At 33.2% G+C, this 26,972-nt stretch overlaps 1 protein-coding gene across 5 annotated transcripts; it reads left to right on the top strand.

The window, feature by feature from the left end:
- Window positions 1–1,098: 1,098 nt before the first annotated feature.
- On the top strand, window positions 1,099–26,433 carry LOC143252660 (BMP and activin membrane-bound inhibitor homolog). Of its 5 annotated transcripts, XM_076505147.1 has the most exons (4): window positions 1,099–1,430; window positions 6,485–6,598; window positions 22,407–22,721; window positions 23,066–26,433. In XM_076505147.1, exons 3-4 carry the CDS (start codon window positions 22,457–22,459, stop codon window positions 23,518–23,520), a joined length of 720 nt encoding a protein of 239 aa, XP_076361262.1. In that variant the 5' UTR covers window positions 1,099–1,430; window positions 6,485–6,598; window positions 22,407–22,456; the 3' UTR covers window positions 23,521–26,433. The 5 variants fall into 5 exon arrangements, with proteins under 5 accessions (XP_076361262.1, XP_076361261.1, XP_076361265.1 ...); XM_076505146.1 differs by lacking the exon at window positions 6,485–6,598 and having other exon boundaries at window positions 1,104–1,430; XM_076505150.1 differs by lacking the exons at window positions 1,099–1,430; window positions 6,485–6,598 and adding an exon at window positions 8,047–10,330.
- The last annotated feature ends 539 nt before the right edge of the window (window positions 26,434–26,972 follow it).

The raw sequence follows: 26,972 nt of genomic DNA on the forward strand, positions 1-26,972 counted from the left end.
TATAATGTGACGGTCAATCCCACAATTCGTTGGTAAAAAAGTAGCCTAAGAGTTGGCGGTGGGTGGTGATGACTAACTGCCTTCCCTCTAGTCTTACACTGCTAATTTAGGGACTGACCGTGACATTGTAATGCCCTCACGGCTGAAAGGGCGAGCATATTTGGTGTTATAGGAATTCGAACCCACGACCCTCGAATTACGAGTCAAGTGCCTTAACCACCTGGTCATGCCAGGCCTAGGATGTAGCTGAAAATAAAAGCTTATGACTACATTTTCTGTAGCTTAACGGTACGCTTGAGGGATAGTTTCGCCAAAAGTTTGGGTTTGAATCTGTGGATGGGCTTGAAGATTCGTTGCGCTAGCATTTGAGCTTCGATCTTTGGATGAGCATAGTACAAATAGCTTTGAGGTCACCAACAAAGAAATGATAATGTAAAAATAATTACGAAAAAATATTATTGTTTGTTTCCTATCATATTGAACACAAAGCTACACAGACTATACACGCTTTTCCCATCGCAGGTATTGAACTCTAGTGTTTAGCGTTGTAAAGGCTCAGTCTTAACATTGAGCCATCCAGAAGGTGAGATTATTATTTATGAGAATCTATTAGTTGCAGTAATAACCGATTACCGAAATATGAATAAGTTCCCCAGACTACAGCTTTGGATGCATATATGTTTCTTATTCAGAAAAAAAAAATCAGACGTAATTTATTTGGGATTTATGGAACCCAGTTCAATTCAATATCGCCAAATATAGTAAATCATAGCTTGTTAAATATAATTATATATCCTATAATTTCAAAACTTAATAGATCTTAATTTCTTTATAATTTCATTTTCATATAATATTTACTTTAATGTCGTTACATTCAAATTATATTTCTCTGACTTTTGGACAGTAAAAAAGGCAGAAACTAAAGACATTTTCTATGCGCCATCTGGTGAACGAATGTTGCTCCGCCTTACTCCTCCCGCCTCAAGGTTCGGACGTGTTCCTTAACTCTCATTCCGTGCAGTTCGCGTCTGTTCAGAGTTGAAACCCTTAGGCGCATGCGCATAACTTATCCCCCTCCCTCCCCAACACTCGTGCAGAGGCAACAGTTTAAAGATCTTGAGGCGTAACGTTGGGGTTTCAGTCGTAACGTGCGCGGCTGGTAGCTAGAAAAAGTTCAAGTGACGTGGCTATTATTACTCTGGGAAATGTAGCCAAACTGAAATTTTAACATGACTTTTCTACTAACGTGATCGTGTTGGACCAGTAATTATTTCTTGTTCCACCGATAATATTTAAATTATTGTGGGTGAGCACTGAAAGTTCAGACATGATGAAACCGAAAGAAACAACCGAAGGTCTTTTTAACCTAGTTTGTCGCTCAACTCTGACACTTGTGGTTCTATTTCTAGCACCAGTTCCTAAAGTTGAAGGTAAGTATATTTTCTTGATTTCATTCGGTTTACGCCACGTGAGTTGTATTCAAACGTTACATTGGCTTTTGTATCCTAAAGATTGGAAGTTCTCCTAAAGCATTTCTTTTGTGATTACGTTTTTGCATGCAATACTCTAAAGTTTGTAAACCGAATACTGTATTGTCTATTGCCATTAGAATTTTGAGAACTTTAAAAGAGCCACTTTTTTTTTCGTGTGTAACTTAAACAATGTCATGAAAGTTAACTTTAAAAACTATTTTAACTACTTTGGTTATCAGATATCTTGTTAGTTTATTCGTGAGCCAACTTCCCCTGACTCCATGTTTCCCTTCCCTTTCTGGCCGTGAGAGGGGACCAGGCGCCGCGGGGTCTCGGGCTTGGCCACTTCATGGAAATCAATAATTGTCAACAGCTTGAAGTAGAACTGTAGTTTTTTTGTTTGTTTGTTGTTGTTGTTGTTGTTTTTTTCTAGCAAAGATCCTAGCTACAAATAGGAAAGATGGAAACCTAGTTTATTAAAAGATACAAACTTTCTAAAACACTGGGTCTCTGTGTTGCCATTATTCAAGTATTAACAAGTGATTTAGGATATCATAATCTCCAGGAGGTCTTTGGACCTAAATGCTTCTCGCGTGGCGGTGTGACAGAAAGGGCGGGTTGTTGGTTTTTCAGAAATCTGAGTGGCGACGTCATGGCGCGTGGAACAACACGTGGCACACATGCAATGATGAAAAGCTTCTGTGAAATAACAGTTCTAGAGCTTAGTATAAATCATGTTGCGACGAACCTGTATACAATATGAACTAGAACAAGGTTAATATAAGAACCAATACATAGACATAAAAAGCAACCCAAATATCAAAATAGCTTAAATCCTTGATCAACGAAAGTTAAACGTAAAATAAAGAGAGAAACACCTATGCATTTTGTTTGTCAATACAAGTATATTACGGAATAACAATAAGACAAAAAATGAAATGGAGAAGTTTGAAGAGAGTTTAAACTTTACGAATAAACAATGTATTTAATGTTGATACATCAGTAATAGTTCAGTTGGCTGTTCCTCGAAATTTTATTTTATAAAATGCTTTCGAATTGTGAGATACTACTATTGATAATTGAAGTGTGGCATTATTCTAAGTACTGTTTGAATATTTTCAATTAGACCTTTTCATATTTAAGTTTTTAACACTCCACACTCTTGTAAAACTGACAATTACGTGTTGAACACTTAAAAACAACCTTTCGTCTCAATAAGGCAGGTTTGAGCACCACCTGAATTCTTCCTAGGTGTTTACAGTTCCTCCTATTTCATTAATTAAGTACTTAACACTTAACCCCAGTAGCACAGCAGTAAGTCTGTAAGCTTATAACGTTACAAATTGGGGTTAGATACCCGTGATGGATACAGAACATATAATAATCCATTGTGTAGATTTAGGTTTAATTACATAAAAACTTAACACCCCATCCCTCTTATCCATGTTTGGATATTTTCTGTTGTTCCACAAAAAGTTAAACATTTACTCTTGGCAAAACTTAGGTTTCCCGTTGATGTCGCAACCTTGTATCTTTCAAATGCTCACTTTTTTACACTTTGGGTATCGTGGAACTAGCGATCGACTCTTGTCTCGTTTGGTCATAATAAACGTAGACCTTATTTATGTTAGAAACTGCGATGCTAATTTGATATGATACAAGTGCTTACAAGTCAGGCCTAAATTTACATATCCTAAACTGGTAAACGTCTGGATTTATCGAAATATCCAAAGGTGTCTTCCTTTCTTTCTACTATATTGTTACTGCTTTTTTTTTTAATTATTTGATAAGAATTGAAATTCATTCTTCCCCTTCGTCTTCTTCAAACTTTTGTGAAAGTTTCATCATCGCGAGTTTTAATTTTCCAAGAGGCAACTAAATCTCATCCTATGTAACAGTTTTACTCCAGATGGTAGAATGACCATTTTAACTTATATGCTACAGAATTGTGTAAGTAATTTAGTTTTAATTATTAACCTTCCGAAACTGGTCATGCCTACAAGTTAAAGATAAAATTTGCAAACGCAAAGCCCTTGTATTTTAACTCTGCTTCGTCTGAACATGCTAAGCTATAAAGCTTTGGCGGGCCCGGCATGGCCAAGTGTGTTAAGGCGTTCGACTCGTGATCTGAGGGTCGAGGGATCGAATCCCGGTCGCACCAAACATGTTCGCCTTTTCAGCTGTGGGGGTGTTATAATGGTTCGGCCAATCCCACTATTTGTTGGTAAAAGAGGAGCCCAAGAGTTGGCGGTGGGTGGTAATGACTAGCTGCCTTCCCTCTAGTCTTACACTGCTAAATTAGGGAGGGCTAGCACAGATAGCCCTCGAGTAGCTTTGCGCGAAATTTACAAAACAAACAAAATTTAAAGCTTTGGAAGTTAAGCTTATTAAGAATAACATTAAAAAAACAAATTGTGATATAATGCATACACAAAGTTTTCATCTCAAACACCACTTATCGGTACTATAAAAGCCTCATTGTAATGCTAAATCTATAGTTTGTATATACGTTTCTGTTACAATAACTACTACTCAGTGCTAACAAACCTTGTCGTTCGTCACTCAAAGACTCAGTATTAAGGATATGGGTCGTGAAACTGTAAGTACTTCGTCAGGCTATTGATGATGCTGCTCTGCACGTGACAAATCAAAAATGTTTAACTTTTTTCATCAAAGTATACAAGTTTAACTTTAAAAAATAAGCCGAAATAAAAATAAATAAGACAAAAACGCTGCAGTAATTGAGAAGATCCCAGGGTCTAAACTATAATATGGGATTATAAAATGTACCCTAGGTTTTGGAGGTGACTGAGGAGTTAGGACCCACCTTGCGGTGGGGATACACCGTCTATCAGTCTTAACGTCCATTTGACAGTTTTACATAAGAAATAAGAATAACAACAGATATAGAAATTAAGAGAGTGAGATGTGGGTGCTCAAGCCCATAACGTCCTATATCTGTATCACCCTTCAGTGCCTGCAGACAGTTGTAGGAAGTTAACTGCTCTCCAAGGTACGAAAACTAACTGAAATAAGAATGAGAAAATAAGATACTACCATTTGGGGGTAAGTAAGTTAAAAACTTACCTCTTGAAGTTAGCATTCTAGCCCCCAATATGGTAGAAAGGCGCTAACTGATAATACAAGAGTAATTATACTATCTGTGAAGCGTCCTATCCAGATACTTAAATAATCTAGTATAGCTTCCAACTACTACCCATTTATTACGTATACTGTGATTATCGTGCTTTAAACAAGCCTTTATAATGTGGCAAGATGTACATCCGCATAAAGTAGTACCAAGTTGTTAAATGACCTTATTAATAACTAATAATCTTATATTTGTTACAGAACAGTTTAATAATTATTTTATTTAAAGTTTCTGTACTAAATCCATTAACTATTAATTTTTGTATCAGTATTTCAACATTAGTGATAAAATATTGTAATTTATTACAAATTTTATAATATCTGAACACCAGCGAAGTTATAATGCTTATAACAGAAGGGTATGGTACATTACTAGTAAATGAGGGTAAGCCATAAATTGAAAAAGCAAAGTATTTTCTTTTATCAAAAATATTTATATTGATGTGTGATTTTTTTATAGCAAAGCCACATTGGGCTATCGAGCCCCTGATTTTAACATTGTAATTCCGTAGACATACCGCTGTACTAGCGGGGGGCATTTATATTGATATCCTTGTCAATTATTTTAATTTCTACATCTAAGTAATATATTTCTGTATTATATATTGAAGTATTTTTAATTCTGTTGAATAAATGGTGTCAATAACATTATATATTTCAGAATTATGTATGCTAATTAAATCATCAATATATCTGTAAGTTAAAGTAAAAATATCTGAATTTGCATAGTTTTCAATAAATATATTTTCATAATAGTATAAATATAAATTTGCTACACGAATTGAATAGTTAGCTCCGATTGGAACTCCTATCACTTGTTTAAAAACCTGTTTATTGGAGAATATATAATTATTATAAATACAGAAACTTAATATATTTTATGTTTTTGGAATTAAATTTTTTTTCCAGTTCCATAGAAGTATAACGGAACGGTTCTATTAATGAATTTAAAACAAAGATTAAATCTTTTAATGGTATTGTGGTGTACAATGTGGTCTAATCAAATGTTTAAATATTTATTTGTTCACCATTTTTAGATATCTTAAAAAAGAGTGATTATTTTTAATTATCCAAAAGTATGTTGATGTTTTATTATTAATATTTACATTTTTAATTTTCTCAAGTAAAATATTGAGTAATTTGTTCGATAATTGTGCCTATTCAATTAGAAATAAATCTAGATTTAAATATCTATTTGTTAATTTTGTAAGTATGTTACAAAGCGTATATAAACGTGATTTGAGCGTGGGTTCACAGGTTATTGAAGCCATTAATAATTTTATGCTGAAATTTAGTACAGGTCGCGTCATGAGTAAATTAGGCAGTGCACTTTGACCAGTATCTTGTTTTCAGGAGCCTTCCGTTGGTCTAAATGTGGAGGGGATTCGAAGAGACCCGAACCCTGTCGTTGTCTGCAAATAGCTTAGCTCACGCGCCTTCAGTCTCCTTGGTGGAGAAGTAGTTGAATTACAGGGGTCACTATCAGTTCAGTAATTATGTGACCCCTCCAGCGTTTGAATAATGAAATGAGCCAGAACCAATGTGTCAATATTTCTTTGTGAGGGCCTGCTGGGCTCAGCGTGTGACAGTTCTCATGCTTCTAGTAAATAGATTGTTGCGATACGGGTAGGAGAGCAAAAAAAAAAAAAAAGAAACCAAAACCAGCAGTCTGGTTGTGATTGACGACTGCTACACATGCCATTTATTCGTGGCTGTTAAAACATAGGTGACACTATCACTTAAATCCATATTCAGATAAAACATCTTTATTCTGTTTAGTAACATTATAGTTATCGACTGCATATACACGACTATAGCTTATTAGTGCGAAACTAATAATGAGTGTTTATGTGTGCTTATAGCAAAGTCACATCGGGCTATCTTCTGTATCCATTGATAGGAGTCGAACCTCTGACTTTAGCGTTGCATATCCGCAGACTTATCGCTATCCCACCAGGGAACAGTTAATACTGAAGGTAAGAGCTGAATATTAAAATAAAAGAATCGTATTTCATTCTATCGTGAAGGCTATTGATGCGATAACTTAACATTCTGATAGTGAACGTTATAACTGTTAGTTATAAATAAGTGCTCGTAAAGTCGTAAGTTCTTGTACGTGTGACTAATAACATATTTCGTAAAAATAAATAAATTGCGAGCAACAACAAAAAGTGGCGTATGCGAAGGATGTTTTATAAACGCGTATTTGTGTTACCAGTGTTGATAATTATCATCTATAACAGTGATGCGCCTACTTTCTTGTGGAATCTCCTTTCTGAAACATTGTTTTTGTTGCGTCCCCACGCACTCTGTACAATTTATTTACTTGTATACTGTGCATTTACTTTTCTCAGGTTAATTGCAATTACTATATTATTTATTATAGTAATATTTATATTGTACTTTCTAAAACTTTCCTTACTTTTAAATTTGGTCTTTCGTATGTAACTAGTATGCTTCAGTAGCCGCAGATGTGCTTCTCATAGACTTCTCACGCCACGTGGGTGAGGAACCCCACGGATCTAAACAGACTGTTAATAAGTATATAACAAATACAATGTCGTCCTCTCACATTTTGGTCTATTTAAGAAAACAAAAACATCTAGCCATGTATTTTCTGAATATTTCATTTTCACAGAAATTGTCATCAGTGCCCAAACTTCTTGAAACAGAGTATAGAGAACTGGGCTAATACATACATGTTTTTCCTTTTCATATTAATTATTTTCAGAGTTTCGATAATTTTTAAAGTGTGCTACGAAGTGCACTTCCTGGTTTGCAATGTAACTTGAGATAGCTAAGAGCAGTATACTGAGATTAGTGTATTAGTTCTCAACAAGTGAGCCTTGGTATTGACGAAAGGCCATCTCGGCACTGGACGTTGCAGAATTTCGTTATCAGATGTATATTACGTTTGGTTAAAATAGTAATTAACTTTTAAACGTGTGTGTGTTTTTTATAGCAAGGCCACATCGGGCTATCTGCTGAACCAACTGAGGGGATTGGAGCCCCTGATTTTAGCGTTGTAAATCCGCTGTACTAGTGGGGATGGGCAAATTTTAAATCGTAATGATATTTATTACAGTGTTATAGATTAGAATTTCGATAATAATTTTATCAGCATACACGTTGAAGTTGAATGGCGTTGAATATTTTTATTTTTAAATATATATTTATTTTAATTTGTAAATTAATAGATATTTACTTATGTTCCTTAAAATATAACTAAGACTATTTTTGTATCTTGTTTTACGTCAGCAGAATTCGTAGCAAGCAAGAAAACTATACATTCCTACAATACAAAAATAATTATTGAGGACGTTTTCCATGCAGTTAAGTAAATGTTGGATTTTTTCTCCCCATTTCTGTACATATATCAAAATGAGTTGTAAGCTTATATATCATGAAAACTGGAACATTCCAGTGTATTAACTTCGTGAAAGAATTCTTTGTTAATTTGAGAAAGGACTATAACCAGATAAATATTCCGACAGAAGTTTCGTATTGCTCGTGCCACTATCATCATTGAAGCATTTTAAGTATTTACAAGTGTGCGTGTGAAGAGTTTTAAAGTTACAAAAGTATTTACAGTGTGCGTTTGAAGAGTTTTTAAAGTTACTATGATGAATTTAAAGCTTTTGCTATAATTAAAATCGTTGACTGTAACTTTGATCTTTAAAAAGTGTGTCAGTTATAAGATAACATTTATTTTTGCCGGACAAAGAGCCGTTGAAACCTTCAAAATGACGGATATCTAGGTCACGTACAGACGTATATGAGGGGTCGCTGTTACTCCACGCTTGCGGTATCACAACGTGTTCTCGTTTATCAATATGCAGTAAACGTACCACATAAAAACAAACAAAAAGAAACACGCTGGTTTGTAAGTTCGGAATGTAGATACGAGTTAAAACTGTTTTTAAAAAGTAGAATTGTTAGTTATGTAATTCTTATTTTCCTTCAGGATTATTTGGACTCTTCCCCCCCACGTGGCTCAGCGATAAATCCTAAAACTTATAACGCTAAAAACCGGGTTTCAATACCCACGTTGGTTACAGAATAGATAACCCATTGTGCTTGGTATACAATAAACACACAGACCGCTAGCATTAGCAAATATTTTTTACAGCTAAGTTAAGTGATGAGCATATCGTTTTCAATTCGTAAGGCTTAATTTCTTCTCCAATTTTGCAACTGATTATAGGAGCGCACGCACGCGCGCACACACATCGTGTTTTTTCATATTAACGTATAATAGTACCGCACATCTTATCCGAGCAGCTAAACATGGGAATTTGTTATAGTAGAAGTATGACATTTTAGAACTGCATTGCGTAGGTTAATTAAAATTAAATTAGGCATGAGCACATACTTAAAATTATAATTAACAATCCATTAAAAGACAAAAAAGAAATTCGTAAAATAAGTTGATTGAATTTTGATTTTAAGCAGGATGAAATCTCGTAAAGATGAACTCATACAAAAAGTTTACAAATGAACATATTGTAAGTTGTGTGGATTTAAGAAGGACCAAATCCCCAAATAATATTTTTATTTTTTATTGTAATTTTCATTAACAGAACTGGTAACACTGCTTAGGTTTTTCTATGTTGGTTTTTACACTTTTCTATTTGGTTTTTGTGTTATTAGCTCAGTAGAAAGACTTAAATGATTAGAGCCTATGCGAATTACTATTTGGATTAAGACCAAAAGTGTTTATATACAGAGAACTTCAGTGCATTTTGGATTGGTGTAAAATGTTTTAGTTTTCTTTCACATTGATTCATAACATTACACATTTCAGTTTGTTATAGAGTTAAGGTTTAAACGCTGAGATTCAGCGAATCCAATAGGCCTGAAAATTGCTATAAAGTGTTGACTTTATTATCTATCAGTTATCTTTTAATTTCGGTCGATATAGTTAGCTTCTTATCAGAAATGCTTACAAGTTGGCCATCTGTCAAGGCGAGCGGAGTTCAGTCTCCCATTGGCTTCATTCAAAAATCGAGAATTCTCTGGAGTAAATTCATGATTTTCCCATTATAATCCAACTGAAAATCTCTCATAAAATATGTAGATCAGTCAGTTAAACCGATGAACTTGAAGTATTTGGTATCACAAATGAGTAGCTTTGATTATTTTATTGTTGTGTGTTTTACGTAATGTGAACGATTACTTATGTTGAGTTTCATAGTTTGGTTTTTTTACCTTTGTACAAAGCGGGCTGCCTGCACAGACTTACTCGTACCCGCATGGCATGACGTTGACTAAAATAATCGCTGTTTGTACAAACATCTAATTGTAACTTTGAACAACTTGGCGTCTCTCATCCTCGTCTGATTACGTCATGGAGTGGAAGGGTTTGGTCATGTGCATACTTGTTTATCATACAACGTGCTGATTATGAACTATTATAGGAAAATGAAAAAAAGGTTAAATTATGGCTTTTATACGGTTCTAATAGTGAGATAAACTCTAATCAGGTTGTAATATTTCTCTATGAAATCTGCGAAGCAATTTGAAGAGTACGAACTATAAATAAGATAAAAGTATATACATTCAACTGCAGGAAATATGGATCGTATATTCTTATAGCTCGTACCGGAAGTGATATCAGTTCACATTATCGGTTTATTTCACCCTTAAAAAGCGGGATTGTTGTAGGTGGCATCGTCAATTCAAGATGGCCGCCGTTTAAGGTTTAAAAGGTAAATGTAATGTGTAGTTATGAATATAAGTAAGATAACGCTGGAAGATAAACTAATTGTAAATAGGCGATCAAATACTATATAATAATATTGAAATTAATACTGATCAAAACGTTCACAGTGAGACTTAATACGAAATAATTTGTTCCGTAACCAGTCCTTGTCATCATCAATGTTGAGTTACTGTTCCTGTCAAGAGCTAGTTGAGGAACAAATATTTTTGAGTTTTTTAGTATAAGTGTGAACGTTCGGATTTATGTCTATTTTATATATATATATATATATGTAGAGAGAGACCTAGAGTCTGGTTCCATTGCATCGTGAAATTTGTGGTGAAACTACTGAAAGAGCAAACTACTTTGCTAGTTTCATCCTAGTTTTGTTTTGAATTAGGTCATTTGAAAGAATAATTACACTTGCACACATTTACCTTATGTGCACATCCATAATGACCACATGTTAGGGTTGAAGGATATATCAAAGGTGAGCTCATACAGTATTTCAGGGATAATACAATTTACAGAACATGCACAATGCATATTTATTAGATTTAAAAATCATGAAATTGACGAGAGATTTGACATAATTATTACCAAATACCAACAATATCTCGTGCCACATTGTTGTTGCAACAATATATTTGAGTGTCAGATGCCATCAGTACTGAGGTTATATTAAGTCAGATAAATAATACTTAAATCATAATCGCAAATTTCGTCATATTCCATAAAAATACGATTAAAAACTAAATATGCCAGAAAATTGTTGCAAGACTGATTAAGTTCCGGAAATCGGATTTTTTTCATGTTATCGGAAGAAAATACTGTACAAGCGTTTAACATTTATGTTTGATTGTACTTTTTAAGTAATCGTTTTAATGTTCGAAGTTTGTACCTTCTAGTGGTCCCAATAACTTGTCATTTACCATTGTACCCCACACCCAAAGTATACTTGGGTGATATCGAATAAACTAGTAAGTTGTTGAAATTTTAATGAAGCAAACTAATAAGCCATCTTAAATAACTACATCAGTAAGTCGTGTTTAAAATCTAAGTTGACGAACAAGTGAGCCTTTGTTAAAATCTTAATTTGGTGAACTAGTAAGCTGTTTTTGTAATGTTAATCTTCGCTTTTTCTTTATGAATTATAACAGGTAGAAACGGAACTTGTTAAGGATAACAGTTGTTGTTTATGTAATCTGTAACCAAGCAGTTTAAAGATGTTAAAGCATTGTCTATTAGTATTTATTATGGTGACCTTTAATGCTTTACGCAGTTAAAATTGACAGTGATTAAACATGTTAATTACTATTTCTCAGATATTTCGATTCTTGCGTAATGAAAGATATTTAAATTCCTTTCTTTCTATGGTTGTAGGTGGTGTGTTTGTTTGTATCCCCTATCTTTGTCTGTAAGTATTTTTGTTTTAGAATTTCGCGCAAAGCTTACGAGGACTATCTGTGCTAGCCGCCTCTAATTTAGCAGTGCAAGACTAGAGAGAAGGCAGCTAGTCATTACCACCTACCGCCAACTCTTGGGCTACTCTTTTACCAACAAATAGTGAGATTGACCGCGGAATTATAACGGCCGCCCGGCTGAAAAGGCGAGCATGTTTGGTGTGACAGGGATTCGAACCCGCGACCCTCAGATTACGAGTCGAGTGCCTTAAGCACTTACCTGGCCATGCCGGGCCTCTCTCTGTAAGTATGATTTTCTTTGGCTGGAGTAGTAAATAAGTTAAAGTGAAAGCTCGACTGGGGGCGGGTTAAGCTACAAAACTATATTTCTTCTTTTTTGTTTTCTTTTAGAAAATGTTTGAAAGGTAAAATATACAAAGCCTGCGACCCCCTTACTTTGGAACGTCTCGGTAATCGACAAAATTGTGTGAATATAAATTAGTGTTTAAAGAGTGAAAAGAATGCTTAGTAATTATTCTTAACGTATGCTTAGGTTGACGTTTTCTGGTTGAATTTAGTATTGCATATTTTTTCATTAGAATGCTAAATCTTTAATATAATAATGAAACACCTACTATCTACGAAACGTGATAATAGTAAAATACAATTATTAATGTTTCCTGAAAGTATGATAGCTAGTGTTGTTCACTACACACTTCGTTCTGTTGGAGTTAGTAATAGTAAAAAGTTAAAATATTATTTAATGGAAAATGTTTACCGAATCCATAACTATGCGATCTGTTCAATACCGTTGTCATACAGTAATCTTGCCACTTCCATAACTTAAGTAGAAGGTTTGAAACAAAGATCACCAAATAGTAAATTTAAAACAAGTAACTATCTGGAAATGTATGGATTAAATATAACAATGATTTTAGAATATCATTATTGTTATGTAGGTTCGTCCAGCACAAAGCTATATTTGGGTCGAAGTAATTTGTGTTGTAAGGTAGTATTTCATTAAAAGGATTAGAGTAAGAATGTCACAGTGTGTAAGTAATGTTTTAAAATGACCCACGTTACAGTTTCAGTTTTATAATCGTATAGTTATATCAATTCATCACCGCTCTTTTTAAATAACCAAGTATTTAATAATTTCAGATATGGATCTATCAATATTCGAGCAGTATTTTTAGGTCATTTTTCAAAATAGGTGATTTGTTCGCAGTTCTGTATTTTCTAAGGTCCTATATAGTGACCTCTGGTATATTTTTCGGAATTAATTTTTTTCTTTTTTAAATTTCTCACAGACTCCCTGAAGCAATTTTCTCAGGTTCTATTTAACTCTTATATTATCGACTGGCTTGTATACCGGTGAGGTCCACTTATTGCATCATATGGAGTACTTTTAGATTTTTTTGGCTGTTCCAACACTCGTTTGTAAAAAATTGAAGACGGGAATATACCTCGTATTTCATGACATTGGAAACAGAAATATGGATCAACTTGGGATGCCAAGACCAGACAGAAAGAGATAACAAGTATTTTCCCAGGCGTGGAATAGTCAAGTGGCAAAAGCCATCAAAGTGTTTCAAGCAATAGTATGAAACTTGATATGAGGAGAACAGGGTATGGATTGACAAAGATTATTATTCCACTGATACTTCCCGTTGAGCTATCGAATATCTCAAACAGCTGAAGAAAATGAAACAAGGTATTCATGTTATTTCATAGGAAGACATAGAAGTCGCTGGGCCCAATCTACCGATTTCTATGAGATTGTACTTTTAAAATGAGAGTGGTAAGTTGTCTCCTTGCACACTAGATGTAATGTGCAAAGTTTGCAACTTGAAGGTGTATACGCAAGAAACGACAGCTTTAAGACGAAGCCTTTTATAATTGGAAGTTCAATGCAGGACTACTATTAATATGCACGGTTGTCAGACAAGGAATGACTATACATGACAGCATGTAATGACTTGATGAGGCACTAAAATAGTTTTAATATAACGCACTCAACATTCTTTAATTGGTTCAAATTACTCTAGAGCTTTGAAGGAAATTAAATATTAAATCATATATCTCACTGTTTTAATAACAATACAAATGTGTGAACTTAAAAGCAAGAGTGAGGCTTTACACGAATACCGATACACAATGGGGAAACAATCGCACATATTAGCAAAACTTATGTTTTGGGTAATCATGTTCCTGATGTTATTCAGTAATTTAATAAAGAGAACCTTTGAAAATTCACGTGTGTTTCAGATGTTTAAACTGTATAATACCCGATAAACTAGTGGAATCAAGAGTTGTTTTCTTCTGCTTACTGTTTGTGGAATGTCTTCTTGTCTTAATGTTTGTGAATAAATTAGTTTAGTGACTCGCACAGTGTTTGATCGGGTTGTGCTTTCATGGAAGATTTTTGTGGATAAATTATACTTTTTGACATAGCTTAATATTCTATTCAGGGTGTGCCGCCATAGAAAATGTATATGCAGATTTGAACACAACTTGGTTATTACACGATGTTAAAATTTTAAGTTTCGTTGTTATAAAAGTTATAGGTGTGTGTTTCCGGATATTAACATGCAGAAATTTCCCGTGATGCACTACTGATTCAGTTTCGTCTCGGACTTATTCCCAGTTCACGGGATGGGGTGAGACTTGATGCTAGGGCTATACCCTATTATTAAGTCTACGTCCTAGAGTTCAACAAATTACAGAAAATCATAGCTTACTAGAACATACACGCACAGAAACGAAGTAACAGAGAGATAAACACAACATTTAATTTTCAGCTCTGTTATTCTCTGTTATATTCTACTGAATGTAAAACAACGAGCAGTATTCTTTCCTTCCCAGCTGTAACTACCATGTTAGATTTTTAAACCGTCTATTAGAAAACTTAAATTTTGATAGTAAATTTCCTTTGTTAACATATGATGTGGTGAGGAGAAGAAAATTCGTTTTGATTTTTTGTACTGGTTACTCTGACACAATATAACGTATGATGATTAGGCTATATGCATAAGGATGTCTTAATAAAATGTGAATCGTAGATCTTGACTTAGGCTCTGCTTTATTAATGACATCTGGCGAGACACTTATCGACAAACTACATAATCGACCACTGACGCACCACCTGTCTGGCAAGTTTCCTGATCGAGTTGTTTTCAGAAAGCAAATATCTTCCCATTTAAATGATTTCCTGTTTTGGCGACGTTAGTTTTAGAAATCAAAGTGTGTAGAAGAAACGAATCGCAACGTCATTAGATGCGACTTTCAACAAGCACGTCCAGTCACCACACCGGAGGATACACACATAACTCTTTATCTTGGTGTTAATCAGGAATGTTTGTCGAGGGAGAAGTAGGCCTAGAGATGAAGTTCCTTGTCTGATTGCTCCAGTCTTTCCTGCCTAGGATTTAGTGCGCGGTTCTAGTCGAAAGCTTTCTGCCATACAAGATAAAGGGAAGAAAGACTTTGGATAAGTTTAAGACAGTGCAAGAAACACTGAAGTGCATGGTTTACTCAGATGACAGATGACGTAATGATTTAAGAGCTGTATCTCCAAAATGGTATTTTAATTCGATGTTTCCATGGATAACAGAGATTAGTTACCTGAAATGTTTTAATTTTTCCCGAGTTTTAGCAACAGGTTATTTTGAACACAATACTAGTAAGGTGCATATTGATTTTTGAATTTCGTTTTAAAGTGACCATGCAGGCCTTTACATTCATCTATGTATTTTTGTGTTTATATGTGCTTTGTTTTCGGTTATAATAAATACTAAACTGAAATGAATAGTACTTAACGCCTTTTTGAGGCCGTTTCCCTAACAGGTTTTAGCTGATATAACTGATTAAAATTCCTATATAGTATTCTGATGGTAACCTCCGGCTATTAGAATGCAAAAAGTAGGCTCAACTAAACTTTATTCGGCCTTTTTTTCTCTTCAACGAGATGGATTTGTCCTAATTTTTCATTTGTCAATGAGTATAAGGAAAATATTTTTACAGAATACAGAATTTTGGTAATTAAAATACTCTGTTTTGCTGTAGTTGAATCACATAAGCATTGCAAACTTGCTGATCCATGTTTATTTGTTTGTTGAATTTTTGCGCAAAGCTACACAAGGGCTATCTGCGCTAGCCTTCTCTAATTTAGCAGTGTAAGGCAGCTAGTCATCACCACCCACCGCCAACTCTTAGGCTACCCTTTTACTAACGAAGAGTGGGATTGACCGTACATTATAACGCCCCCACGGCTGAAAGGGCCGAGTAGGTTTGATGCAAGTAGGATTTGAACCCGCGCCCCTCAGATTACGAGTCGAACGCCTTAAGCCACCTGGTCATGCCAGTTCTAAACTTGCTACTAGTCTACACTGAATATAGTTATTAAAAAAAAACAACTATATTTTGACTAGTTAAAGACGTCTAGATTTTCTTGAATTAAACTTCCTAAATAAATATTTTTGAGTTTCGTCATTTTTTTTATCAGCTCTGTCATTTGCCTAAAGGGAAATAGTTAATGTTGTCAGTTGAAATTAATCCAATGAAGTAAAAATAATACAATAGTAGTTTGTGATAGTCAGTGGAGAAATGTTTCTCCAGTTATTGTGATATTGATTACGTAAAGCGTTTTAATGGCTGTACTCAGATTTCATTCTAACTTGAAGGATTTCTAAATCCCGTTTTAGGATGTCGCTCACTGGTGCAAACTAACTTTCCTGCTGTTCACCATTTATTAATCTAATCACTTACTGTCGTCACCTTGTTTTAACAAGCCCGCCCAAGCTGTTTCGTTTGTTCACTTAAATTCAAATTGTTCTTGTTTACATGCTTCGTCCAATCGAAACACGATTGCTGCTTCTACTTGTCACGTCAGTCATTTACTTTTCAATATTTTTTTAAACTTCAGAGTTTTATATACAACTCTCTCTCTTTCTCTTACACACACACACTTGTATGCTATCATTTATATCCACTGTAGCAAAATTGAAATGTGTATTTCATTGTGAGCTCACCTCTGAAACAGGACTGACTTACAGTTGTTTTAATAGAATAATAATAATAAAAAAAAAGAGTAGTTTCTTCTGTCAAACAAACATCCTGCATAAACTGTACTACTTCTGGTGGTATCATGGGTGGAAAGTAGATGTGTTTATTGGTCGCTTATGGATGGCAGTGGCTAGAAACAAATGCTACTTCGTTAGTGAAGGAACAACAGCAAAAACTGTTAAAGTCGTTGAGTGTGCATGATGATTATGGTGACGTTACCATCTGCTGTTTGGAACAATCGCAGAAAGCAGCCCGTAATCAGAACTTAATGTTTCAGCACTGAAGGCATGCGTGGTTGCAGCTCATCACCCGCGGCTAGATGGAACATGCGCAGACTGTGTTACCTCGTTACACCTGCGGCTTTGTGTTCGAACCAAGCTTTGAACTCTGTCGTTCTTTGTACCTCACGGCTTAATCAGAAGCTGTTATTTCGAATTCTTGTTGGGGAGCTCGGCGCCGAACTGACAAAGTAACATTAGCATTTCGGGTTTCAGCTTGGACTGGGCACGTTGAACGAAACGTCGAAACCGTTGTATCAATTAACGTCAAGATAATTTTTTTTTTATATAAATGTTTGGCTTACTTGTGATTGATATGTTTGCTCAAATGAGAAGACCCTATATTCACATTTCAGAAATAAGAACCCATAAAATTTCAACATAACATCTCTTGCGCAACGAGTTACCTACAAAAAAAATATTTTCTTAATACAAAAATATTGGTATTAAATTAAGTTTAGTTATAAATTTTACTGAAGTTGCCGAAACAGAACTGCAAAATAGACTGTCAAAATCTTTATTTTGAGAAATCAACGAGTTTCAAGGATACCGTGCTGGCATTACGCAGCATTGCTGTTGTATTAACACAATCCATTTGTAGATTATCTTAATTAATGCACATTCAGATGTTGGATTAGCAGGTTTCTTTCAGTTTTAAACGTTACAGTTTATAACCAAATATTCACATTGTTTTATACTATCTACGAAAGAGGAATGTATAGACGCTCCAATGGGTTTTTCTTCGATCAGGTTTTAGATCGCACCTGGAATTCAATCCTAATAAAACATGTTCCATGGTTTTTCAATGATAAATGTGAGAACTTATAACGCTAATAGAATTGCAAATTTTGATTTTCGCGGCGCATTTAGTTTATTGAGTTTCTTTGCGCTAAAGTATACAGTAAAATGAAAAAATGCAACTGTTTTCTGTGATAAAACTCCTCTCAATAATTAATTTATTGCTTGACGTTCTTTATAGACGGATTTAGTCTCTTTGAATTACTATCAGTATGATTTCAGAAGCAACGGTGGAGATCATACAGCGATGACACTTGTATCAGTAAGCTTGATAAAGTTATTGACTTTTATTCCAGTTAACCATTAAACTCAAGGGCATTTAGAAGTGAAACTTGCATTGTTCCTTTGTTTCCAATTGTTGCACGAGAGGGAACATAAATGACTCAAATATTCATGGTTACAAACCGCAAATAGATCAAAGCTACTGTGAAATTTTGTTCTAACATTGGTATTGTTTTAAGGAAATAAATCTATATTTGGTAGTGTGCAGAGAGGTTAATACGTATGTTTCTTTTATCCAAACTCTCGCGACTCCCAGACCACGAGTTTGTGTTTGTGTTTTTATTATAGCAAAGCCATTTTGAGCTATCTGCTGGGCTGACAGAAAGGAATCGAACCCCTGATTTTAGCGTTGTAAATTCGTAGACTTATCGCTGTACCAGTGGGGGATCCCAGACCACGAGGTTTGGGTTAAAGACAAATCACGAAACTACTCCGAGGTTCAAAGCCATCTTAAATTTTTGTTTGAAATTAAGCACAAAGCTACACAATGGGCTTGGCTATCTATACTCTGCCCACCACGGGTATCGAAATCCGGTTTATAGCGGTGTGAGTCTGCAGATACACCGCTGTGCCACTGGGAGCGCCATCTTAAAACGGACTCGTATTTTTACCCATTTTTTTAAAGGAAGAATACAGTGTTTTTTTATTGTAGTTTTGCGAAAAAAAGTGAAAGAGGAATAAATATGAACTTGTAGATTTTTCAGGAGTTATTACACGTTTAAATAATATTAAACGTAATAATATAATAATAAGATTCAATTTCAAGAAAATGGTCGTCAATCATATTCTAGTTAGGATACGAATTAGTGAAAACGTTTGTATACAAAAGAAAGGCAAAGAAGAAAACCTTTTTTTGTTTTCAAATTAATGACTTCACCTTCCTTCAAAACAATACTTTGGTTTCATTTGGTCTTCAGTTATTCGATAATTTAAGAGAACAAGGGTATAACGTTCGAAAATGTTCCCATTAGTTATCAAAATGCTGAATTATTGACTGTTTTTTACGTTAATAATATTTTTACGAATTACTTTGAATAAAGCATTGTTAACAGTATCATCCTTTATATAACTTATTGTTTTGCAAGTTTATTTAGAATGTATATGATGTTTTAAGAATACCTTCCAGCCTTTCTAAGATGAGTCTTTCGAAATTCTGTGTAGTTTGTCTTAGGTTTATTTGCACGATGAAATCCAATACAAGCTCTGCGTTTAACAAAACAAACTCCAACACATGTACACGCGTACCGACCGACCAAAGCTCCATGGTGTAATTAAGAAAAACTTAGGGAATATTTCCCAGACAGAAGATGGCGCCTTGCTTATCGCTGGCCGTCTCTAGTCCGGAGGGCGCTAATGAACGACCTACTGTCATCGACTCATGCAGCTATCTTAGCTTTTAGAAAACAGGGAAAGAACTAGACAAGTCAGACTTTGTCAACACTCCACTTCACTGTCGAAAGTATACCGTTATCAAGAAATCAAACGCTAGGAGCCTTTTTATTTTTTTTTTCATTCTCTGATGGAAGACGTTGATAAACATTGACAAGAAAAAACAAAGACATTCTGGAGCATAAGTTATATTCTACTAAAAGAATTTAACGAACAATTTCTTAATTGTATCCGGATGACTAAACACATTTTTAGTTCTGTATTCATTATTAAAAGATCAATTATTGTATCTATTTATAAATGTACAATTAAAATATAACTATATTATATACCCAAAGATGGCGCTACAGAAATTATTGTTAAATGAAGGGTAGCGTTTGGCTTTCTTCGTATTGTTCACCAAAAAGGGGATCTTCGAAAATTGTCGCACATATATTAAGTTCTCTCTATCTTTGTGTAATTAAACAATTATTTTTTTTATTTCTATAGTTAAGCTTAATTCATCACTTCCTGTAATTGTTTTATTAGGCAAAGTCCTTAAGGTTTGTATCTAACAAATAAAGTAGATGTATACGCCTTGTTGATATATTTTGCTATGTGTGCTCTTATTGAAGAAAGTGTCATGAATGCTTCAAAAACAAACGCTACAAAACTACACATTTATGTTTATATATATATATATAAAATTCACGTTCTATATACATCTCACTCAAAGAATGACTCTGCGTTCAGTAACTTTCTGCTCTATAAAATATTTTGAGACTTGCAGAATATAATATTGGACGATCTTCTCACGCACGCTTTCCTGATACAAATTGTAAGGTATAATTATTTTATTTTATGTATTTTTTCATCATAGAATAGAGGCAGAAATAACGCATATAATTCTAACATTTAATACTTTGTTGAAGTCTAGTACACACAAAACAAAGTTTGTTAGTATTAGAACTTGTGTTCTTTTAAGTTGCTCCCTAGTGGCACAGCGGCATGTCTGCTAGAAGCCGGATTTCGTTACCTGTGGTGGGCAGACCACAGATAGCCCATTGTGCAGCTTTGTGCTTAATTACATACAAACAAACCTTTTAAGATAGATTAAATAACAGTGTGAAAACAGTCAATTTACGGTGTCTCATTCCTATGTTAATTAAAATTTTCAGTTTTCTCTTATATAGACATGTAACTTGTTGTTATACGAGTAACAAATAGATATTATTACGAACATTTTAATATAGTATTTCAAAGTTTGTTTAGGCTAAATTCTCATTCGTACTGACGTTACTGTTTCATCTAGATAATTTTTTTCATTATTGACTTAGTCTTAAAAATATTCATAGGTACATATAAAAGAGATGTGTGTCAAAGCATTATTTTATTTCCAGCTGGGAAGGGCGCTTGACAAAAAACAAAACCAAAATAAATCTTGTTTTACAGAGTAATAATAATTTAGTATGAATAACTAACGGTAGAGGGCTTTATCACATTTCACAATCTTCAACAATCCAAATATCACCCTCAGAGATTACGAATTCCCTACAAACTTAATAACGAAAAAATTCTGGCTTTTCACTTTTTTGAATTTCCTTGATGCACTTCAAGGTGTGGAAAAGTAAAATTATTCTTAATGAATAAATTGTTTCTGGTTTTTCTCAGTTTTTTTTTTCAAACTGTTACTGCAGGGTGTCATTGTTCTCATTTCAGTTTAAGATTGAAAAAAAAAATCATTTTTTTTCTTCCTCTTTATTTCATGCGTGGTTTTCTTGCCCCTTTTATTTTATTTGCCCTAATTTTGGTGCGTTTTTTTTTTTCACCTGTATAGTTTTATGCAGGGTTATTTTGTAACTTTTACTTGAGAGTTTGACAAGATGTACATTTTTGTTTGCGTTTGGAAAAATTGCTCATGTATTTTATCTTATGCCTTTAAGACATTTGGTTTTCTAATCAGTAATTAATTAAATGGATAAAAAGGAAATTAGAGTAAGCCTACGAGAATATTTATTAAATATCTGTCGACACTACAAAAGAATTATTGTATAGCTAAAGGCTTGAGTTTATTCTTAAAGCACTGATTAAAAGTACAAATGCATCTCTATTACAAGTTGCCTAACACGCACGTGGACTTTTAAACATTACATTCTATACCAGAAAAATGACTTTCCACATTGTTGAGCTGTATTGTGTATATAAATTTCAGAACACACTGAGCGCACAATTAGGTTTCGCCTCTCCCATCAGCGGCACAGCGGTCGATAAAAAAACAAGGTTCAATACCCGAGGTTGACTCAAAACAGGTAGCGCATTGTGTAGCTTTATACCTAACTACAAACAAAATATATCATATAACTCTTCTTACACTTTAGTGTTCATGTCGTGAAATGTTTGTTTTTATTCTTTCCAACCCTACAGGATTTGACACATTTCTGAGAGTTAGTTAATATTTTTTTTCGTCCTTCTCTGAAATTAAAGAAAGTATTTTTTATCATTTTTATTAGTTTCAGCTTCTGCATATTTTATAATTTTATAAATTTTCGTACTTCGTTGCAATTCAACATATACAAGATTTCTGACGACAGTGACTATACACTTCGTTAGGCATTAGAAACATTTTAAAGCGTGCCTTTCATTAAGGGATTATGGGTACAGAGAAAACTTTGAAAAACACAAACATAAAAGTAACAGGAATGGTACTAGAGGTGAAAATTACAAAACAAGTGAATTTTGTTTTCCCGCATTATAACTACTACACAGACCACAGTGAAAAAACATCGTTTTAAATATTCTGAAATTAAATATTCATATGTAGTAAAAAAAATACATTTTGAAGTGTTTATTACATTAATTTTCATATGTATATATTTTTTTCTTTTTCTAGCTGAAATTCGATGTTACTGTAATCTCCCGTCTTGTGTCAATACAGGCTACATGTGCAAGTCAGCTCACAATTTGTGTTTCTCAGATAATGAGAATGGTGGGTACAGTAACGACCTTTTTCGGTCGCGTCATGGCTGTCTAGAATATTTGAATGACCAGAAAAGGGCACTGTGTCGGGTTAAGGGTCGTTCACTTAGACTTTCTTCCAGGACACCATTCAAAGTATTTTGTTGTGAAGAAGATATGTGTAATTACGGGAACAGTGTGGACGTTAATATTCAAGTTCATACAAGAGATAACCACAGTTTTCCTGAAGGTAAATATATGGTCGTGTTTAATGGTTTTTAAATAAAAATATTTTTTAACAAAATAATTTTAATTACTTTAAAATCATATCATTTAATATGCACGAATCACTAAGTTTTAAATAATTCTATCTACAGATTGTATTTCAAAATTGCGAGAAGAAACTTTTTTTTTCATAGTGGTTTTGCTTATGTAATATGTCAGGCCAATCTTTTGTGTTCATTTTCAAGACAAATACAACACCAACAAAGAGTGTTGATGTCTGAAAATCTGTTTCCGTTGTATGAAATGCAGCATTACTCACAAGAAACGAATATCAATTTATGAGGATAACAGTTGTATTATTTTTTTTAGGTATTTATGACTACGATGATGAATATTTCATCAATTCGAACAGTGTACGAGAGGGGTCGCTAGAAGGTGGTCTCTGGTTTCGAGCTGCTGTGATAGCTGTACCTATAGCGGGAAGTTGTATTCTGGTCATACTGATTCTTCTGGCAGTGCGAATGCTCAGAAAAGATTCTAGACGACAGCAACAACTCCTAGAACTTAGGCAGCAGAGACATTTTAAGGCGTGTCTTTTATTAGGGGATTATGGGTACAGAGAAGACTTTGACAAACAGAAAAGTGACAGGAATGGTAATAGAGGTGAAATTTACAGAAACGTGAATTTTGTTTTATCACACGATAACTGTTGTACAGACCACAGTGAAAAAAACTTTGTTTTTGACAAGCATTTAAATAATTATACTTCCATTTCATGGTTGAATTGGAGATTATTTAAGCCTAATCCTGCAACTATTGTGTAGTTTTAATTTCTTGTAATTCAATGTATGATACCATAATAGGCCTATGATTGTACATTTTTGCCATTTGCATTTCTACAAAAGTTCATCTCTCATACCAGTAGCAAATTTGAATATCAGTAGAAGAAAGTTTTTGCCACGTATAATATTCCTAAACTGTAATATAGAGGAAACGGTAGGACACAATAAATTCCATTATGTTTAGCTAAGAAATTTAAAGTCCTAGCTTATAAGATTTAGACATAGATAGTCAATACTTGATATTTTTCTACGATCTATTAGATAAAACTATTTTCATATTAAAATCGTTAATTATTGAAGTTTCTTGAACAAGAAAAAAGTAATAAGTTTTATTTTGCCGTACAAAGTTAACTATTACAAAATTAATTTAAAATATTAATAGTTTTTGATAAATCTAACAATGTTTTTAAAATTTTTTATAATATTCAATTTACAATAATTTTGCTAAGAACAATGATGTAATCACAGTTTAGCGGCTTATTTTTCATATTAGATTTTCGGTCATATATTTACAATTTTACCTTGATTTTTACTATATGTGATTGATTAAAAAGTAACTAACTAATGTTATAGGTTAGATAGCCAGTGGAAATAAAATTTGATTGGCTAAAGTTTACTGTACATTTAAACCTTCATTTACAAACAGCAGATAAACCTCTAGCTCCCACAAAAATCATAGAACAGATTGACTAGTGATTTTTGTCCTCCATAAAAAGAAAACTGTAAAATTTTAATAAACAAAATAAGTGCTTTAATTCACTGTCATTGAAGTTTGTGTAACACTGTGAATATAAGTTACGATTGGGTGCTGAGATTTGTCCTCGATTAAAAAAAAAAAGGAATATAAGGCATGTAACTGCAGTTTTACTAAAACGAGCATACGGTGCTGGAAGTTATGAATTTGTTAAACAAATAGTGATTTAAAATTCTGTTTTTACGTGTTTTCATATTCTTTCTGGTGAGTTTGTTGCATTTGTGTAGCTGAGACTTTATGTTCTTGTCGTTTTGATTGTGGAACTATTCGCTAATATGCTAAATAATATATTTAACGTGTCAGCTGTTAAGATTTCTAACTAGTTAAACAAAAAACCCATCTTTTTTAAATACAAGTTTTGAAGGAAAAATAGTGTTTCTAATATAATCTGTTCACCAAATCCAAGTTTAGTCTTTACTTTTATATATGCACTCTATTACTTGAATAGTTTACTATATATATAGTATCTTAAGGAATTTGTTCAAAACTGCTTTATTATAAAAAAAATATATATTTTTAACAAGTATAGATTGAGTAGTAATGATATGCATAATATTTATAGGAGACAAAGTTCGGTGTTTTAGCCTTTTAATTTAACATTATAGATTAAACAGGTATGGTTTAAGATTTGTTACTTAATTTTATGAAACTAAACGTGACGATACGACGAACGTTTAGATCTCTCTGGATGGGATAGCTTTATGAACAAACATTACTCATAGTAAAATACCCCATCTAAAAGTATCCAAGTTTAATTTGCCAACATTGTTTTCTTCTGACGTAGCTGTTTAGATGAGAGATTAATACATTTGAAAACTGCAGACTTTAAAATAGTTATGATAAAATTTGTTTCCCGTATTTTCTTGATGAAAACGTATTTGATTGGTAATGGTATAGGTTTTGTATTTATTAAACGTTTAATTGTGGTTGGCTCGCTTACAGGTTATCTTTGACACGTAGAAGAATTCTAATTTATGGACACATTAGCTATCATTAACGTTATTTTTATAGACATAAATTTTGGTATCAGGGAAAACTTTAAACGTTACAAAGTTGTACACGAAGTTAAAATGTAATTATTTATTTTAAATACACCAATTCAAGGAAATAAAAACTAGATTCATGTAACAGATACATCTACTTAATGAAAGTTTGAGTTTAAAAATATAATTTTTCAAGCATGCATGTTTATTGTAATTTTTTCACGTTACAATGGAAATATTATCCCAAAAGCAAAACAGTTAATACTATTTACTGGTCTGTTTCAGCTAATTATCTCTTAAAGATCTGACTATGTAGCATATATGAAATTTTTCTAGGCAAATTTCCACACTTGAGTTTGTACTTAGGCATTTGTTTCAGTTATAGACTCTAATTGTTTGTTTAAATTAGAATTTTTGTTAATAATGTAATAGTTTCTAATAAGTTTGAGATAATAAAATATATTACATTTAAAATTTGATTTTCAAACGAATTAAAAATTAAGAAATAGAGCTCTGATGTCCCTAAACATTAAAAATAGATGTATATTTTGATCTACAGATTATTGCTTTTTCTACATCGTAAAAAATTCATAACAATAATGAAAATACCTCTTATATGTTTGTTTGCTTTGGTATAAATATAGAAATAAGGTGTTTATAATTAAGATATGAAGGAAAGAAAATTACCAGTGGTATATCTTATCTTACAAACTGCTAGACTGTTACACAGATACACATTCATACTTTTACCTTTTTGCAATTTCAGCCGTTAAACTCCAGCCCATAATAGAAAAGTGTTTTCAGAGTAAACATGTTTGTACTATGAACTTGCATTAAAATTTGATTAATTTCTGTATATTTAATTTATAATGTTATTTACTATATAAATAAGCATGTTAAATACATATAGAAATTTAAAAGAAAATTTTCAGTTTATTGCAAATAAGAAAATTTATTATTTAAAAACCAAAGTCTTCTACTGTAGTTTCTAAAAGAATATGTAGTGTGGAGGCATAATAATTGAAAATGAATCATAAATTAGCACTAACTTAAAATGTGCTTTTGTACATAATTGTATAAAATGTTTATGACGTTTAAGACAACAATTAGCGTATATTCTGTATATTGTTATTTATTAAAGAATTCCTTTTACTAAAAGTGTGCAAAAATGTTTGTTCCTTCTTTAACATTAGTTGTGCTACTCCGTAATATGCTTTAACCAAATTAGCATAGCTTCGAAGGTGAAAACTTTAGTTCGAACATACAAATGATAATTGGAAATAAATATTTTAGAGTTGATGGTGAGTTTGATCAGCCATATACCTGCCTTTGCTCCATACTTTCAAAATTAGGAATGGCTATGTATAGATAGCCCCTTTTGTAGCTTTGAGATTGAAATTCTGGAACAAAGAAACTGAATGTTTGTTCATCCTATTTCTTCTTCAGTGATTTGAATCAATGGAAATATAAATAATTTTATTTGTTATAGGAGATAAAGCCTTAAAGAGAAAATGAAATAAATAATGCTTCTTCTTTGAGAGTGAGACGTTTGTATCTACAATTATACTATTTTAGCAGGTACTAGATAAATATTTCCTTGGATTCTAAAATCTGTGTGGTTTGTAAGGACTTCAATAAATTAACTTATTTCTTTCTTTCACTTTTACAGAATGCCTGGTTGCAATAGAGGTAATAAG

The sequence above is a fragment of the Tachypleus tridentatus genome, chromosome 6, assembly GCF_004210375.1.
Source record: "Tachypleus tridentatus isolate NWPU-2018 chromosome 6, ASM421037v1, whole genome shotgun sequence".
NCBI lineage: Eukaryota > Metazoa > Arthropoda > Merostomata > Xiphosura > Limulidae > Tachypleus > Tachypleus tridentatus.